Below are 19596 nucleotides of genomic sequence, written 5' to 3'. Positions count from 1 at the left end.
TTTGCTTACATTTTAATTTGTGTCTGCTGGATACTTACCCAGTAATTGCTTAATAAGATTAACCTCCCTGGCAATGTGTGGTGGATTTTGATGAAAACATTATCGGAGTGAAGGATTATCGTATAGCACAAAAAAAGAGGGGGTGGTATTTAATTAACTTATTGCCAATATATCTTGATTGTCTCTTTGAAAACACTGGAGAAGTAGTCGATTGGAATTGATTCAGGTTATCTAAATGTATAGAATTGGTGAGTGCGGAGGAGGTGGGCCACTGAGTAAAGAAATTCAAACCCAGGGTCACTGCCTTTCGAAAGTGTTAGGCCGGTATGTGAAAATGAAAACCTTCTGAGTCGATTTTAAAACCAAACTTTTCAACTTAGGAAGAGAGGTGATCTCTTTGGTCACGGGGAAAGTACTGTTTTGGTGTTCAGAAGAAGGTGTTCTGAGTTTTATCTCAGCTTTAAGCAACTTGAAATGCTCAGACTTTATCATAAGAGTTCTCTTGACAAAATTCACTGGTCAGGGACTTCCCTGGTACCAGTAGATAAGAATCTGTGTGCCAATGCAGGGATTAGGGGTTCCATTCCTGGTCTGGGAAGATTCCACATGTGGCGGAGCAACTAAGGCTCATGAGCCACAACACAGAACCCATGTGCCACAGCTACTGATGCCTGGGTGCCTAGAGCCTGCGCTCTGCAACGAGAGAAGCCGCAGCAATGGGAAACCCACGCACTCAATGAAGAGTCGCCCCTGCTCGCTGCAACTAGAGAAAGCCCACATGCAGCAACCAAGGCCCAGTGTAGCCAAAAATAAGTAATTATTTAAAAAACCACTGGACAATGATTTGGCAACCCCTTTGCCGTCTCAGAACTCACTTGGAAAATATTCTTTTGTGTGTGACGTTATGGGACTCACACAATGTTTTCAAAAGCAGGCTGCAGCTGAGGCGGAACATTCTGAGACACTGTGAAAAATGTTCCTTTGTTCATTTAGAGACATCACACTCTTAGGAGTTGTTCTCTTCAGGGAACCTTCTGTCCGGCTGGTGTGGGAGGCTCAAGTCGGGTGGGGGCTGGAAACAAAGCTTAACCACACTGGGAGAAGAGGCGGACCTTCATCTATGGAAGTTAATGCCTACTGGGGATTTCCTTTTGTGAAAACTGCTATTTTAAAAGTGTGTATAACCTCAGTACGTATGCATACACAAAATATATCCTGTGCAAAATATATGCATATTCACTTTTCAATGTATATTCTGCACTTTTTTCAAAGGAAGGGGTGCTGATTTGGAGAATAAAGGACGTTTGTGGATCAGACATAACAGAATCTCCCAAAAGCAGTATTTCTCAAAAAGCAGCGTCATGGACATTTTGGATAGAAAGATTCCTCACTGTGGGAGGCGTTCCTCTGCACTGCAGGCTATTTAGATGCCAGTTGCATCTCTTTTAAAAGCGACAATCAAAAAAGTCTCGGACTTTGTCAGATATATCCCTAGGGGGCAAAGACACCGCAGCTGAGAACCACTGCACTAAAGGGAACTCAAGTTACATTTATGGGTGGTGTCAAGTCCTAGAGGAGAGCAGACTACAAATCTGGGGCCAAGAAATTTGGCTCCTGGCTTTTGGGTCAGTGAAGACAAAATATACTGTTCATTTTCAGGTCTGGTTTTAGTCACCTGATAATGGAAAGTACATAATTTCATCCTCAGATAAAACTTTTTCATGCTTACTTAGAGGTAATTCAGTGTTTTGCTTAGGATAGATGAGGAAAATGATTCTTCAAGTCTGGATCAAAAGATGAAAAAGTCACACCTGAAGCACTAGGACAGCTTCAGAGAGAGAAATTTAAGCAACATTAGCATCTCAGAGATGACTAATGTATATCTCTATGTGAGGTATACATGAGTCTAGAATCTGGAATCTTCTTTGCGGAAAATGCCTCATCTCAGAAAACCCCAACAACTCCCCTAAAGATGCACATGACAGAGACCTGAGTTCAAATTTGTACCTGCCTACTTGTTTGATGTGGGGTAAATTCATTTTCTTTTCTCTCTCTCTCTTTTTTTGCTGCACCATGCAGCATGCGGGATCTCAATTTCCCCAACCAGGGATCAGACCTGTGCCCCCTGCAGTGGAAGCGTGGACCTCTAACCACTGGACTGCCAGGGAAGTCCTGGGGTAAATTTCTAAAACATCCTGGGTCTGTTTCTCCGAGATAAATTTTATCCCTTTAGAGTTATTGAAGTCATACTGCATTAAACCTAGAACACAATAGGTGCCCAATAAATGTCTCCCTTCCCATCATTGAAATATCTCTCCAGGGTATTTTTAAAATGTGGAGTGAACTGCCTTGTGAGCTAAGAGGCAGAGTGATAAATTCTGTGTTTGGATAACCCTTCCAGGCAACCTCTTCCCTTCCTGATTTCTGTCCTGAATCAAGCATCCTTCTCCCCTCACCCACATGCTGACCCACCTCATAGTGCCATTGGCTGCCCTGCGTACATGCTAAGTCACTTTAGTCGTGGCCGACCTTTTGGGACCCTATGGGCTGTAGTCTGCCAGGCTCCTCTCTCCATGGGATTCTCCAGGCAAGAATACTGGAGTGGACTGTCATACCATCTTCTAGGGAGTCTTCCAGACCCAGGGATCGAACCCACACTTCCTACCTCTTCCGGCTCCTGCACTGCAGGAAGATTCTTTACCGCTGAGCCATTGTTGTCCTTTAATTGCCCACAGTCCCACTTCCCCACCGTTCTGTTTTCTCTCCTCCTTCTTAGCACCTTGTTGGCACATATATTTTTTTTCCTGCAAAAATACAGTTGCCTGATTGCTTTCATAAACATTCCTATTGTCCCCCTTCGATGTTCTGCCAAGAGAAGCTTTGTTCCCAAGTTGTCAAAACTCCTTTCTCTTCTCTCCCGAAGTGGAACCGCTCCGGGTCCTTCCCTTTCATGCCTTGCCAGGCGGCGCTTCCTCCCAGGGGAAGCTGTATCTCTCCCCTCGGGAGAGGCTCCCGTCTAGCGGCATGTGCCGCCTGCTGGTCTCAGCTTTCCCCATCAGGCAGGACTTCCTCCTGCTGGTGCTGCTGCTGCTGCCCCAGCTGCTGCTGCTGCCCCGGCCTTGAGATGCTTTCAAGTAGCTGCAGAGCATGCCGGTCGCTGCAGATAGCTTAGGTATGCACATAGCTCTGAGCTGGCACCTTGCCAGCTCCCAGCGGCTCCAGCCAAACCCAGCTCACAGACAGGGACAGCAGACAGCTTGGAACAGGGGCACCTGGAAAGGGCAGTTCTTCTTCCTCCCCTTTTCTCCTTTTTTGCATACCTTCCAAGATTTGGATCAGAAAACCTGAACCAGGGGGCGGGGGAGCTGACTTTTCCTGTGACCTCAAGAGGGCAAGCCGCAACTGTAACCTCACCTTTGCCTCCAGATGGCATTGTTGCCACATCATCGCTTCCTGGTAAGCCGGTCCTTATCCCATTGTTAAAGGTGTGTCCATCTGCCGGCTGGAGTTGCCAATTGAGTCCGAGCAGATGCATTGCTGCAGGAGAGACAAAGTAATGAAAATATGAATAGATAATTCAGCAATGCAAATGTCAAGGGGGAGGGCCAGGTGCTTATTCCAAGCGGCTGCCTTTGAAGGAAGCTGCAGTTCAAAAATGGCTTGCCCCAGGCCACAGGGATTAGCTAAATACCGAAAGCAAGTAGGTCTGGGCGGGCTGGGTTTCCTCCTCCAGTGGAAAGGAAACAGCCTTGCTGATAGTGGGACAGCATCCCTGATGGTTGGGCGGAGGAGAAGGGAGGAAACACAGCCCAGACCTTCCAAAAGTGCCCCCGCAAAGGGGAACACGCCCCTTTGGATTCACTGTGAAGGGTATTCTCTATCCCTCTGGGCCTTTCCTCCTCTCTGGACAGAGTTGTTTATAGACTGGTGGTCCAGGGGCACTGACAAGGATAGTTTTCCCCCAAACTGCTCAAAATCGAAACCTGTTGTAAATTGAGGCTTCCCAAGTGGGACCAGACTTCTGGTCTGGTTCAGCTGAGACTACACCTGTGCTGAAATACCCATGTAGCCCCCAGTAGCTGCAGTATTCCTTGTTGCTGTTGTTTAGTCACTAAGTCATGTCCAACTCTTTTCACCCCAGGACTGTAGCCCAGCAGGCTCCTCTGCCCATGGGATGCTGCAGGCAAGTGTACTGCAGCGGATTGCCATTTCCTTCTCCAGGGCATCTTCCCAACCCAGCCATTGAACCCACGTCTCCTGGTTGGCAGTAGCACTGGCCCACGGGAAAAGCCCACTTCCCAGACTATTTCAAACTTTAAAGATAGTTTTCCCTCCCAGCCCTCCTCCTGATCATTGAGTACCTTTCTGCCTATGGTGGAAAAAGCCAGGGGGTAGCAGTGGAATGGGGTCCTTCTCTAGAAAAAGTACGATGACAATTCTCTGTCTTTCCCTCTAAAATCCCTCCCACTTGCCTCACTCGCACACCTCCCCAGAGTACAGAATGAGACAGAGTTTGGAACACTGCCTCTTTGCTAAGCAAACAAGCACACTTGCAAAACTCTTGCCTCACTCCTAGGCATGCCTCAAGCCTCCAGATACACACTTCCTTCTTGTCGTCCTTGTTGTTCTCTTGGTGCCAACTCCCCATGTCCCAGGTCACTGAGCAAACTCAATGCCCACCTACATCTGATGGTTCTCAGTAAGCTCTTTTTACGGCTCTTTTTACTGAGGCGCACGAAAGGCAAGTCCCACACACCTGCATCCTTTCGAAGTCCGGATCTAAGAAATGCTTCCTTTGCAAAAACACAAGGAGCTCCCTTCCCTGCATAGTTCTCACCCAGACAATAACCACCCCGTGTCTGTCTGGCATTTCCACCGGACACAGGTTGATGCCGTTGCTATGCTTCCAGCACCGTGGGAGAGAAAGGGCTGTTGACAGCGAAAGGTTCCTAGTATGATGCGGCGATGGGAGAAACAATTAACCACAGGAAACGCAATTAACAATGCTTAGGAAATTGTTCACACAGCAATTAATTCTGCTTGCTTACCACCACCTAAAGTCAGGCAGGCTGCATTGTTTTAAGGTTAGAAAACCTATCTTCAAACTTTACAGCTCAGATTGATGGCCGTGGATGAAGGTGGCAAGGTGTCCTCGGGGGCATGTCCGCTTTTTTCTCACCCACGCCCCTACCTCATAACCAAGTTTTCTTTCTCTACATTCCTCTGAAGTGCACAGCCCACTGTTGCAACTCTTCGAGATGATTCATGCTAATAAGTGACATTCACTGTACACTTTCCATCTGGGTAACACCTAATTTTCTCCTGCAGTTTATCTATTCTATGTAGGTCACTTACTCGAAGAGACCAGATCCGACTGCCTCAAATAATGACATATTTTCAGCGTACAGAGGTCAGGACATGAGAACTAATTGTGGCAGCTTCGAGATAACGATAGCATCTGATTTGTAATTACCAGGTGAAGGGAGCCAAGGAATTAACTATTTTTAAATGATTTTTAAAAAAGTTACAGTTGGTTATCGGGGCTCGCCTCAAGCCAGCTTGCTGCTACATGGGAGATGCAAGGAGGGCCTCTGTGTTTTGAGAGAGACACAAACAGTTATTGCAGGTCTAGCTGGGGCCCAGGCCTTATACGATTTTGCCTTTTCACATTTAGAGAAGGAAGTGGAGGGTTCATCAGTCAAAGAGGATAAACAACCTCCCCAGGTGCCTTCTCAATATGAAAACTCTTGTCAAAACTGCTCCCCTCTTGAGGTTGTTGCTGTTTAGTTGCTCGGTCATGTCTGACCCTTTGAGACCCCATGGACTGTAGCCCTTCAGGCTCTTTGTCCACGGGATTTCCCAGGCAAGAATACTGGAGAGGGTTGCCATTTCCTTCTCCAGGGGATCTTCCCGACCCAGTGATCGAACCTGGGTCCCTGGCATTGGCAGGCAGATTCTTTACCAGTGAGCCACCAGGGAAGTCCCTGTTCCCCCTCTCCTGGTACTCAAACTTGCCATTTCAAGGTGCAGAACATGTTACAGCCATCCGCTTTGGAAGATCAGCAAGCAAGCTATACCCCAATCTTACTGGATAAAGAGAAAACATCCAGGAAACAGTGGCCTCTGTTTGAAAAGATGCCTGCCCCACTCCCCCTTGCTTTTTATCTTGGGTTCCATAGCATCTCTTTATTTAAACAAAAAAGAATTCTGAAAGCAAGAAAACCCCAGGTGGGATGAGAAGGGTTCGGGGTAGAGTATACAAGTTAACTTCTCAGAGAACTCCCAGAAGTGAAAGGGAAAATAAAGTGAGAGGAAGACTGGAAAAGGACAAGAGCCAAATCAGTGGTGCACAGGCTCTGTCCTCCCAGTAGAAGCCATGCAACTCAAGTTGCAAAATGAAACTCAAGTGTGGGTGTATGTTCTGCTGTTGAATTGAATGTTAAGTAAAGAAATGAGAACTATATCAGATGTAGAACCACCTTCTCTTGGTTTTTTCTTTTGGGGGGGGGTGGGAAGGTTTGAAACAGACTTTTGCTTGCTTTTTTTTTTTTCTTGGTCAGCTATTCCTTCTCTCTTACTTGAGTAGGAAAATGAGACTCTCTTTCTGGACTGTGGGGATGGACGAAAGTGTCCTTAGGATAAAGACTCAGGGGAGCTGTGAAGTAAATGAGTTTCCTGACTAATGAGAATTCTGTTTCTTATTCTGCTACTGACTGGCTTGATGGTGGGGGCTGAGAAATCAGTCTCTCAGTCAGTCTCTCTCTTTACCTTTTGTAAAGGTTTCCCTTTACACGTAGGATAATGGCCGCTTAGGGCCAGAGGGAGGTTCAGCATCTGCCACCCCCTGAAGACTTAGCAGAATGTCTTGAATATAGAAGGCGCTCCATAAGCGTTCACTAGATTTGGTAATGACACATGGGGGCAGATGTGAAGAGCTGGATTGTAGGATATGGTACTCTGATAAATAAAAAATACATAATACAGATGTGTAAAGGATGGAATGAAACAGTGCTGGCAGTAATACGGATGGGTCTGTAAAGAGAAGTGTTTTGATGATTAGGATATTAATACCTGCTGCCAGTCCTTGGATCCCTGCTATAGGCAGCCCCGTGGCAGACATTCTACAGATATTATGTCAAGGCTCACTGCTTACATTCGAGGCGGGTGCTATCATCGTGCCCATTTCACAGACAAGGAAGCTGTTGACTATTAAGTATGATCATAGGGGGCTTTTGGAATCCCAGGAGGATTACAACATGAGGTGGTTGGCTGCTTCATACTTCACAGTGATTTCGTCACAAATTCTGGTTCGCAACAGGATCTCAGCCAACCTGGGCTCATAACTCATGATTAATCTCCCTATGGTCTATGAAGTGCCATTTTATTGGGCTGGCCAAAAAGTTCATAACATTTTATGGAAAAACTAAAACGACCATTTTGGCTGGCTCAATATATAGTTAGCATCCTTTTCCTGGGGCAGGGGCTGGTTTACAGCTCCTCATCTTGTTGATTTCACCACACACGCAGTACACCTTTTCCCTCTGCCACATGATCAGCTTGGGTCTGGAGTGAAGACAGCATGGCCTGGAGCCATGACTGATCAGTGATAGAACACAGAATGAGTGCAGAAGGGAACCGTTACTGTTACAAGCAATGGAGAGTTTGGGGCTCTTTGTTATAGCAGCATGCTTGAGCCGATCTTGACTGATACATTTAAGCATACAGGATGTGAGAAATTGTACTTTTATACCTTAGGTGTCTGTGCAGTCCTAGAGTTATTTACTTACAGGGTCAGGATCCTTTCTAAAAACCAGCTGGGAAGAATTAGCACATATTTAAGGCCACTACATTTTTTCTCTATGAACAACAAGAAGTAGCTCTTTAAATATTAAGTGATGATATCTCCAATTCTGATCTGCTCTCAGAATCAGACTTAGAAAGCCAAGAAGCCTCAGGGAAGAAGCCCATTGCTTTTTCATCTAAAGATTTTAGGTGAACACTGGCCTCATTATTTTCTTCCCAAAGACATCTGGATGCAGTGGGGGTGGTCCCCTCCTTTGCTAGCCACAAATGCTCCAGCAGCTCATCCCAAAAGGTCCTGTTCAGGCCATCTGAGGGTCAGGAGTGAAATGAGTTTGGGAGACCCTCTCCCTAAGGTTATTCACCACCCACCGACAGCCAAAATGCACAATTTATCATGATTTGACAGGCTCCACTCCAGAGAGACCCTGGGATGGAACCAGGGGGCTCCACAGGGCAGGAGGGACAAAAGAGGAAAAGCCTCCAAGTGGAAGTTCATGTAATACAAGTGGCAGCTGGGAAACCAGCCACTAAAAACACAATAGGCTAACAGACTCTGAAAGTGTCTCTGGCTAATTGGAGAAAACTTTCATCAAGTACTAAAAATGCACCAAGGCAGGTCCAACAGACCACACACAGACCCCAGATTTCAGCAGGAATAATGAACAGACCTACCTGGAGTGAGGGTACTGTTTTCTCATTGAACTTGCCTGTGTTTGTGCCAGATACGCTCTGATTGAAATACTCAGGGGGAACCAAAGCAAAGGGAAGGTAGAGGGGCTGGTGGCAGGTAAAAGAATTCTCTAGCAACAGCAAGGGCAGGAGACTGGAGGCCTGGAAAAGTGGCAGCTTGGAACGGGGGTTGTCTGAAATAGTAATTAGGCTATGTGTGGGCCCTGCTGGGTGCCACTTAGAACCTTCCATGCTCACTGGCTGGCAGAGGATCAAGTTGACAAGAAGGCCAATCAATATGTCAGCAACGCTTCCCAGAGAGCTGCTCAGCCCCTGCTTGTCAAAGAGGGCAAACACGGGGGCCATGGGGGTTCTGTGTTTGCCGAGCAGGTCCCCAGGAACCAGGGCTATCTTTAAAGATCAGCTTTGTCAATACATAACTGGAGGAAGAGACTGGGCTTTCCCTTTGAAAATGGAAGCCTTCAGGCCAAGCAGAGCTTAGGGAGGGGGCCAGGGAGTCAAGCTCGCCAGGTCTTGTGGCTCAGCCTGCGAGCAGATTCGCAAGGGCCTTAGAGATGATGGCAAAGCTCCTTTGGAGACCAGGCAGGCTGATGGGAAGGGTCAGGGCTGGGTCTCCCCACCCTGACATCAGCAGATCAAGTCAACACTGCCAGGGCTCCTGTGGGAAATGTACCCAATTTGGAAAGGGCCCTTGTCCAGAGGACAGAAAGAATCCCAGTGGAATACTCTGAGCTCTAGTGCACCAATGCTAACCTGGAACTTGCCCAGGCAATCTGCAAAGGCACTTTTGCAAGCAGTAGTGAAAATTAACACATGCAAATGAGCCCGCTCAGTGATGATGGTGACAATTAACATTTATTTTGGCATGGAGCCAGGTGTTGGGCTAATTACAGTGTTTGCATTATTTATTCATCATTTATCATTCAGCATATATTTATTGAGTACCTAGAGTGTGTTAGGTATGTATTCCTAGGTGCCAGGAATAAAGCCATTTAACCAGACAAATCCCTTGCTCTCATGGAACTTATATTTTAGTGGGAAACAGAAACTAAAGACATAAGTGAAAAGTAGGGTCTAGGGCTAGGAAATGCCAGGACATGGGGGATGGCGAATTGAACTTTTTTTTTTTTTTGCTTGTTTAAATATAGCGGGAGACCTGGGTTCGATCCCTGGGTTGGGAAGATTCCCTGGAGCAGGGAAAGGCTACCCACTCCAGTATTCTGGACTGGAGAATTCCATGGACTATACAGTCCATGGGGTCATAAAGAGTCAGATACGACTGGGCGACTTTCACTTTCACTTAAACATAGTAGTTTAGTAGTAGTTTTAGTTGCTCAGTCGTGTCCGACTCTTTGTGACCCCAAGGACTGTGGCTTGCCAGGCTCCTCTGTCCATGGGATTCTCCAGGCAAGAATACTGGAGTGGACTGTCATGCCCTTCTCCAGATCTTTCCGACCCAGGGATCAAACCCAGGTCTTCTGCACTGCAGGCAGATTCTTTACCGTCTGAGCTATAGGGAAGATCCTGTTTAAATATAGACCAATCAAAAACAACGTCTGCAGTGGGATGGGGAGGGAGGTGGGAGCAGAGTTTAAGAGGGAGGGGACATATGCATACCTATGGCCAATTCATGCTGATGTATGGCAGAAACCATTATAATACTGTAAAGTAACTGTCCTCCAGTAAAAGAAAATAAATGAAAAAAAATGATGTCTGTGATAGGTAACATTTGAGCCAAGCCTTGAAGGAAGGAAGGAAAGAAGCAATTCATGATGACATCTTGGGAAAAACATTCCAGGCTGAAGTGAAGTTAGGGGGAAAGGAGAGTGTGAGGTGCTGGAGGGGTTGGTGATAGGGAGTGGGTGCCCTTGGAGGCTGTCTGCCATGTATTTAGGTGAGATGGGATGACAATGGAGGGTTCTAAAGTGCATGAAGGCTCATTTACCTCATTCTGGCCCTGTGAGATGCTCATATACTCTATGAATTTTGCTGAGGAAATTGAGGCTTTGAAAGATTAACTCATTATTGACCAGTGGAATTTTTGAAGGAACTAAGGCCTATTATGGCCTGCGATTTGTTTTGTAAGTGAATACTGAAATGTCTCTGGTCAATAACACTAAGGTAATTACATCTCTGGTCAAGAATGTGGTAAGTGACTTGCCCAAGATTCAGAGGCAGTAAATGGGAAGCCTGCAATTCTGACTGGGACGTGGGTCTCTGCAGAGTCAACCACCATGCCCTCCAGCAAGTGACTCCCTCCACCAACTCCTCACTGGAGGCCACTGGGCCCTCCGAGTTCTTTACATGAACCACGGCTTTGCCAAGACCGAACAAGTCAGGCGGGCTACAGAATCTCTTCCTAAATATTGTCAAGGCTCACTTGGGGACAGACACCTCCTTTTGTAAGCAGTGATTAGTCTTCTATAAATACAAAAAAAACCAGTGTGCTATTTAGCTTAAAGGAATGGCCACTGTCTGGAGAAAATAAATCTGTGTGGCAACTTCAATTTACAGTCTGACTGCCCAACCATCAATATGTTTGGTGACTTTTTCCAGGGTCGGTTTGCTTATCATCCTTTGGGGACGCGGTAGACGACAGCATGTCTTCCTACTTGAAGGGAGGGGTTGCTGCAACGTATTAATTATCCTTTTGAGGAGGGCTGTTAGTGCCAAAATGACCTTGTGCCTAAAAGAAGAGCCGCAAACAAGACCATGAGAGAGAACATTCTTGGAAATGCCTAAAGTCTTAAAGGAGTTTAAAAAAATTAAATATTAAAGGAGTTTTTTTGTTTTTTAATCCCTTTCAAACGGCCATGGTGACGTGATTTCTTTTATTTTCGCACTACTCTACTGCGATACACTGAACGGAATAAACTTTCAGAGCGCTGCAGGGACGTTACGCCCACAAATCCCTTTACTACTAATGGGATTTGTGCACCTATCTCCCAAGAACGCTCTGAAAACTTACTTGCCTGTGTCCAACTTTCGGCCTGCAGGTTCCAAAATGGTTGCAAAGTTTACAGCCCAGGAATTACATGGAAGAGAAAAGATGAGCTGTAGATAACCATATCAGAATCCTGGCAGGACCACGGGTAGTGAGAGGGGCTTGGGAGAAATGGACCGGCCTCGATCCCTCTACCTGCACTCTCTCATCCTCCAGCCACGGTGCCTCAGTGGTTCCCCGCACACGCTTTGTCTCTGCCTTTCTAATTCTAGTCCCTCGCAAAAGTAGGGAGGAGTTCTGGCCCCTCCTGCATGTCTGCCATGAGGACAAGGAGCCAGTTGCATGAGGCAGCCCTGGGACCAGAGAGCAGTATGTTCCTGATGCAAGAAGAATCCACACGGAGGGACCAGTGCATTAATCTGTTCTTGTGACAGGCTTGGAATGGCACAGCGAGTGGGAAGTGGTATGAGATTAATCAGTTTCTGTGTTTAGAGGAAACAAATGGGGCTCCTTGGCACTTCAGGGTGCACAGGGTCCCCACGCTGGCATCGGTTCCACTCCCGTCGTCACTACGCACCCACTGCACTGCAGGTGGCAACTGTTACCAGAGTGGGTGCGTGGCGTCCGCTGCGCTCCGGTGACCTCTAACAAGGCCCCCCGGCTCCCAGCATCGCTGGGCGGACGATATGCAAGACAGACACACACACTCACGGCCACTTTCTGTTTCTCGTGAGGGGACCCCAGGAATGCACTGGAGGAGAGGGGATGCTGCTGGAGCCTCCCATTGTCCAACGAGCCAGCTTATCCTTGGGCTGATAAAACACACACCTGGAGCCATTCAACACACAGAGCGTCATTTCCCACCCCAGACTACTCCGTTCCTGCTGTTATTTTTCCCAGGAAAGAACTAAAATAAAAGCCTTTCTTTCTCCAAGAAAGGACCCATGTGATCAAAATACCTTTAGAGAATGATAATATCGGTAGGTTTTATTCTGCAAATAAATCATGGTCTCGGATTTTAAGAGCTTTTGTGATAGCAAAACACACCCCCACAATCCTTACACATATACCTCAATGCATCTTTCTCCCCACCGCCCCCCAAAGATTATCATTCAGGGTTGACAACCCAAACAATATTCAGCTCTCTTTAAGGAACAGCAACGAGCAGTCCTGTTCAAGAGGGCGCTGGTCCCTAAGACCACCAACTATGAGGGAAGGTGATGTGGGCTGCACGTGGCACGTGACCACTGGAATCCTAGGAAGCAGACATTATGAATGTTTTAGACAATGAGATGTCATATCGATCAGGAGATGTGCTGTTTGTGCTGGAACAAAGAAGGGAAACTCTCTTTTGAAAATAGCCTTCTGTAAGAGGGAGTGAGGAGAGGGGTCTGGAAGGTGACAATTAGCGTGGTGGCCCTAATCTGTTCTCTCAACTGCTGCAAATGAGAAGGAGGGTCCAGACTCACTTCCTTCCCTGAGTCCCAGGCAGCCCCAAGCAAACTGCTCCCGGTGAGCCTTCTGATGGAACTCAGAGCCTACAGCCAGGCAGCCTGAGATTGGCAGCCAAGCCAGAGCAGCTTAGCAGCGGGGTAAAGGAGCTATCTCCCTCTCCTGAGTCCCTGAGAGATTCAGCCCCATCAGGGTTCAAAGCCCTGCACTGCTACTCCTAAGCAGATGACCTTGAACAAATGAATTCACCTCTCTGAGCTTTACTTTCCTCAGCTAGAATCAAAGCTAACATTTTTATAAAGTACTGACTCAGTGGCCAGTACTGAGCCACTGAGTATGCATTACCTTACTTACCCTTCACAATAAATGCAGAGGTGGGTTCTGTTACCATTCCCATTTAACAGATGAAAAGATTGAGGCCAAAAGGTGTTGGGAATTTTGTCCACACTGACAGGGCTCAGAGTTGGGGGCAGCTGATTATGGAATCAAGCACATGCTCTCAGCCATTTATGGGGAGAGGGGTGATCAAACCAAACTTGCAGGGTGTAGCCAGTATAAAAGAGGCAGGAACCTGGGCATATCAAGCACACAGGAGGCACTCAAGAAACGTGGCTCACTTCCTGTTGGGTCTCAGATCATTTTGTCATTACAACAATGGTGATCGTGGCTAACTTTTATTATGCCCTGAATGTGTGCCAGGCATAGATTTTATGGAGTGTGTACATGATTCTCCCATTTCACAGATAATGAAATTGAAGCTCAAGGAACTGATATGACATGCAGCTGGTAAGTGGTTGAGGGGTGATTCGAACCTGAGTCCTGTGACACCTACCGCCTGAGTGCTGACCGTATCAGCCAGCTCACAGCGGGACAACTGTCAGTTCAAGTCCAAGACCGGTGGAGACAGGGGATGTATAGTCACCTAGATAGTCTTCCCCCATTGGCATGAACCCCTTATCCGAGGCAACTTGGTGGCTTCCTTTTCTGCATCACATTAGGATGGAAGAGCCACAGTTGAGATGGGCTCAAAGGTCATCTGGTCCAGACCTTTGCTGTACAGATGGTGCCCTTGACAGCCAATGACTGGCTGAGCCTGGATTTGAAACTTGGTCTCTTAATTCTTTGTCTGGTGCCCTCTCTGCTGTCTCTTCCATTTCCTTAAAGACAGAGAAGCGGACGGGCAATGAAAGGCCTTAAAAAACAATGAAGGCACTGCAGAGAAGCCATCTTCTCTCACCTAAGATTTTTATTACTATTATCTGCAATGCAGGGCATGAGCAAAAATAGCCTGTTAATAAAGTAGTCAACAAATTGGGCATTATTGTTCTTCCTGATCCTAAATTCATTAGCTAGGGTTTCTAAGACAAAGTACTTCTGCTGCAGAAGTCCATTCACACCTGGAATCTAAAATCACTATTTTTTATTTGTTTCTACCTGGTCCAAGGATGCCGTGGTTGATAGAGATGTGATCCCTCCTGTATGTCAACTTGGAAATTTTTCAGGAGTGAGAAATGAGTTGAAGAAATAAGGATGTTGAGCAAATCCTGTATGTAATTCTCATTTCAATCTGGTCATTTGTTCAGCAAGGCCAAATTAGGCACATGGGGAGGCTGCCAGTGTTCTTTTCAATTTTTAATTCTGACATGGTTCACTCAAGGATTTTTTTTTCAACTCAAGAATAAAAAATCTCGTTTTAACAAATTGGACTTGATCTTTCTCTTAAATGGTTTTAAGTTAAGTGGATTTCACATGCCTAACCTGTAACATTTAAAACTTGATTCTGATGGAAAGAAACACTGGATTTTAAAAGGAGTTAGTTCTCTTCCCCAGAGCCTGATCATAGAGTGGGAAGTGAAAAGTTTCAGATATATGGTAGTCCTGGTTCTCTGATATGCTTAATATTAACATGGTCAATTTTTTACTGGGAAAATAACTAGTCTAGAAAAAAAGGGATACCTTCTTATTGTAATGCAAGCCACCAGTATCCATCAAAAGAGAAGCATATTTTCATCTGCAATAAGATAATGACACAGCTAGGCTTATTTCTGAGATTTTGACAATTTACTTAGTAGAGCTAATTTCAGGGGTTTTATAGGACACTCAAGTTCCACAGATTTCCTTCCTGCTGAAGGTACATGTTGGTTTCAACAGGTAGCAGCATTGTAACCACCATGGCATTTCTGGCTTATATAAAGCATTGCAATGACAGAGAATGACATTCTATGCACCCTCCCTCTTCTCTTCAGTTGGTGATCCCTCCCCACCTTGGGTACAGTGAAATGTGGTTCTGCCTAAACAATATAAGTTTGTTAAACAGAAAACCATGTCATATTCCTTCAGCTTTTAAATTTAAGTGAACTACAGTGAAATAAAGTAAACAATTCAGTTCACATGTGGCTACCGGACAGTACAATTCCAGACCACTGGGGCTTACTGGGGTTCTTCTAGACCGATTTCTTCCTCTTAGCTCCCAGGATATTTTGGGCCCACGTCTCTCAGGGCATCTACAGCTTTACGAGGTAATAACTTATTTGCTGGTCACCCTACCTCCCCTCAAACTTTGAGCCATGAGCACGTTGAGGGGTGAGAGTGAGTCTTTACCCAGCTCATTTCAATTTGCCTGCAATGGAGGAGACCTGGGTTCGATCCCTGGGTCGGGAAGATCCCCTGGAGAAGGGGATGGCTGCCCACTCCGGTATTCTTGCCTGGAGACTCCCATGGACAGAGGAGCCTGGAGGGCTACAGTCCACAGGGTGTCACAGAGTCGGACACGGCTGAGTGACTAACACACGTTTCAGTTTGCTGCGGCAACCTGTATCAGGTTTAGAACACGCTAGCATCCAAAAAACATTTACTGAATAAAAGAATGACTTGACGAGCTGTGTTTAAAAAGATGCAATTAACAGAGGTCCTACAGTGTACCAGGCTAAGAATAATCATGGCGATAGTCATTAACAGTATCTACCGAATCTGGACTTTGTATCAGGCTGTCAATTACCACAGGCATTTCTCATCTGACTATCCTCTTGACCCTAAAACATCATCTTTGAGGCAGGACTTATTATTTCTGTTTTACAGATGAGGAAACTGAAGCTTAGGGAGATTAAATAACTTACCCTACTCTCACACAGCTACTAAGTGCCAGAGCCAGGAATACGCATATATCTCTCAACCCCTCACTGGTGGTTCCCTAACCTCAGTCATCATGGACCATGTTCCTGATTTTTCACTAAATCCCATCTCCACTCAGGCTATTATTTCCTCACTACATTTTAAAATCACCCTTCCCCCCCCTCTTAAAATTTTAATCCACTTAGCCTCATCCCAAAATAGTATCTGTGAAATAAAAAGCTTGATGTATTCGTTTTAAGGCTTTGTGACACATGAAAATAAACACAGAATTACTGAAATAAAGAAGTTTGCCCACACAGTTCGCAGTGGTCTGCCTCCTACACTGGGGCAAACACTACCCCCTGCTAGATTGCCTCTAACTTAGAACATCTTTCTGCTTCCAAAGACCCACCCTTATTTCTGTGTTTTTCTGCCCTCTACAGTAGTCTAAGAGAGGAAAAAAATTAAAAACACCAGCAGTAGGAGAATGGGCTGGAAAGAAGGCTGCTCCTGCCTGTCTTCTCTCATTATTTCTGAGCTGGATTAAAAGCAAAATGTAAGTGAACCACAAGACCTGACCTCCCACACAGTCCCTCCACCTTGAGGCTTGCTCTTTACATCTTCAGTGCCAGAGGACTAAGACGGCTTAAGGCAGGCTGGATCCATGGGGTCAGTCCTTCCTGCTGAGAGCCTCCCCACCATATACCAGGATCATGCCAGGATAGTCTGGAACCTGCTGGAATTCAAGAGTCTTGATCCACATCGCCTGCTGCCCACAAACATATCCACAGCCCAGACCCCCATGGATGTCTTCCTGGACATTCCTGTTTCTATTTAACTCACAAATTCACTGGCAATCACTGCGCACCTACTATATCCCAGAGACTACAAACCTGCCATGCAAATCTCTTTCCTTTTTTTAAGTTTTATTGACGTATAGCTGATGTAGAATGCGGTGTTAATTTCTGCTATATAGCAAAATGCTTCAGCTGTCTGTCTATATATTCTTTTTCATATTCTTCTCCATTATTGCTCCTCACAGGACACTGAACACAGTTTCTTATGCTGCAAGTTGCTTCTGTTCAGTCGCTCAGTTGTGTCCGACTCTGAGACTGTAGCACACCTGTCCTTTGCCATCTCCTGAAGAACCTATTGCTTACGTCTCTTGTATATACTAGTTTTCAATGTGATTTTCAACACTAATATAGTGGTTGCTGGGTGCTAGACACTTCTAAGAAGGTTAAATATTTAGGCACGAAATATTGGATAGATCAAATGTGGTAGAATATCTAATTTTCAATGGTCCAACTTATATATATTAATCATTTACTACAATAGCTCCAGAGACACATACTTTTATTATTACTTATTTATATCTGAAGAAACTATAAGGGTGAGAGATTAAGTAACCTGGTCATCCAACCACCAGTAACAGAGCTGGGCTTTGAACTTGGAAACTCTGGCTCAGAACACTTAACCATAATACATTCTGCCTCTCAGAGTAAAAGTGTCAAAACAGAATGCTACTTTCTTTCTGCCTAAAGACTAGAAGCTACACTTCAGTTGCATTGTGGGTAAAATATACTTTTATGGAGACAATGGAACATGTAGTTAGAGCAGCCTAGCAGCCAAAAAGACTTGGCTTCAAGCCCAGGTCTCCCTGGCCCTTAGGTATCTGTGAGATTCTGGGAATGTTTAGTTTAGTTTTTTGACTTCTCTGACCCTCAGTTTCCTCACCTGTAAAGTGGGAATCTTCACACTCCCTACCTCCCAGGAGAGATCGTCACATTTAATGAAATACAGCATGCAAGACACTGAGCTCAGCTTGACAGAGTTACAAGCTCAATAAACAAGTTATTGTGTGGACTGGCCAGAAATAACACTGTCTATTTGGAGAAAAGTATCTTTCAAATTCCAAATCGATTGATTATAAGCCAATAGTCATCTCTAAATTGGAGATGCCCTGCCTTCTGAATGAAAACCTCAGAATCCGAAGTGGAAAAATACTTAGGGGTCATCTTTTCCAGACTCATTTTTACAGAAGAGGTGACGGAGCCCAACCGAACAGGGGTTAAACACCTTGGCAGGGAGGCCAGGCACTATTCTTGAGGAGCACAGACCCCTGACCTCATTCGCTTCCACCTTGCTGCTTAGACTCTTAAAGTCATCCTTTTGGGGAGATGCTTTCAAGTGGGATGTCAGACCTGCTGACCCGACTCACAGATTCCACGTGTGTGTGATGTCACTGGCAACACAGAGCAGTGTTGGGAGGTGCAGTTGGGGTGGGAAAGGGAGGTGGGGGGGGATTCTAAATGATTGCTATCAACCTTCTCCAAAGCTCCCGCCAAAACACAGCCCAAGTAAAATCAGCATCTTTTCTATGCAAATGTAACTTCAACACAAGCCCTCCAACCTCTCTCTTTCCACCCAGACTGCCACCTTGAATCCCTTCCTGTGTTAATATTCAGGAGATGCTTCTGTGTAACAAACATTCCGTAGCAATATTTCCTACGTTTTCCCCGAGAGTCACAAATTCAGCCTGCTCACATGGTTAGGTTTGTGCAGTGTGGGAGAGCTCAGTTAACAAACCTCCCCTAATCTTTGACTGTGAGCCGGGTGCTGAGCCAGGCTCAGGAGGGGAGTGGTTACCGAGACGCTGCTGCCCTCCAAAAGCTGCCTGTCCAGGCCAGTGGTTTCAGGCCATGGTGCCCAGACTAGCAGAATCAGCATCCTCTGAGAACTTGTTAGGAAATGCAAATTACTGGGCCCCACTCCAGACCTATAAATCAGAAACTCAGGCACGGGTGGGGCTCAGGTATCTCTGGATTAACAAGCCCTTTAAGAGATTCTGACGGACGCTCAAGTCGGAGGACTACTGGTGCTGTAGCAAGAACCACTGGTGCTGACAGCAATGAGTAAAGCAGAATCGAAGGGTGGGAACAAGCTCCCCTTGCCTGTTTCCACAAGGGTGGAGGAGGTGAGAGACCCAGAACCTCCCGCCAGGTGCGTGAGGTCTCCACCCACACGGGAAGAATGTCACAACCAGCTAGGAAGACACAAGATGGAAAAGAGATGCTCAAGCCAGAGTGGAAAGATGGGAACAATGCCAGAACCAGAGCTGAGCCAAAGTGAAACAGAGAAGCGGGGAAGTTCCTCCCCAGCCTGCCTCCTCTCCTCCCAGGGTCTGCTGTCTGTCTGCTCTCCCTATCTGGGAAGACCAGCTATCAGAGACCCACCACCACCTCCAGACTCAGAGAGCCACTCGTATGAATGCCTTCCCATCACACTGGAAGCTTCCGGGACTCCCATCCAACTCGCTCAGAACTTTGCTTTCCCAACTATCGGCCACTTCAATGCATATGAATTCAATGAATGTCCTCCTCCGCTTATAGCAACTTCACATTTTCTACTGTTAATAGATGTGTAATTATAAGGGAGCTTAAGCCAAACATATAAACTCTCAGGGTGGAAATTTTAGGCACTGTGCCTAAAATTGGGGAGATATTTTCAGAGAGACAACATTTTAGACAATGGCTCCAAGATGGCACAAAGGGAGGGTCCCCCCTCCACTCTCTGGTCAGCCCTGGCTGCTGACG

General features: G+C 46.1%; 1 protein-coding gene across 9 annotated transcripts in view; it reads right to left on the bottom strand.

Annotated features, from left to right (window-relative positions):
• TENM2 (teneurin transmembrane protein 2) overlaps positions 1-19596 on the bottom strand; it is a 1060439-nt gene that overhangs the window by 242673 nt on the left and 798170 nt on the right. For 4 of the 9 annotated variants that reach the window (XM_068980690.1, XM_068980691.1, XM_068980692.1 and 1 more), the window contains one exon: positions 3415-3537. The exons of 2 other annotated variants lie outside the window; for them this stretch is intronic. In XM_068980690.1, the coding sequence (XP_068836791.1) occupies positions 3415-3537 (123 nt within the window). Of the gene's footprint in view, positions 1-3403; positions 3538-19596 lie in introns of all 9 variants that reach the window. 3 more of the 9 variants (XM_068980695.1, XM_068980696.1, XM_068980697.1) reach the window with 1 other exon arrangement.

Source organism: Capricornis sumatraensis, chromosome 9, assembly GCF_032405125.1.
Source record: "Capricornis sumatraensis isolate serow.1 chromosome 9, serow.2, whole genome shotgun sequence".
Lineage (NCBI taxonomy): Eukaryota > Metazoa > Chordata > Mammalia > Artiodactyla > Bovidae > Capricornis > Capricornis sumatraensis.
Note: the sequence above shows the minus strand (reverse complement) of the source record. Positions and strands in the feature narration are given on the sequence as shown.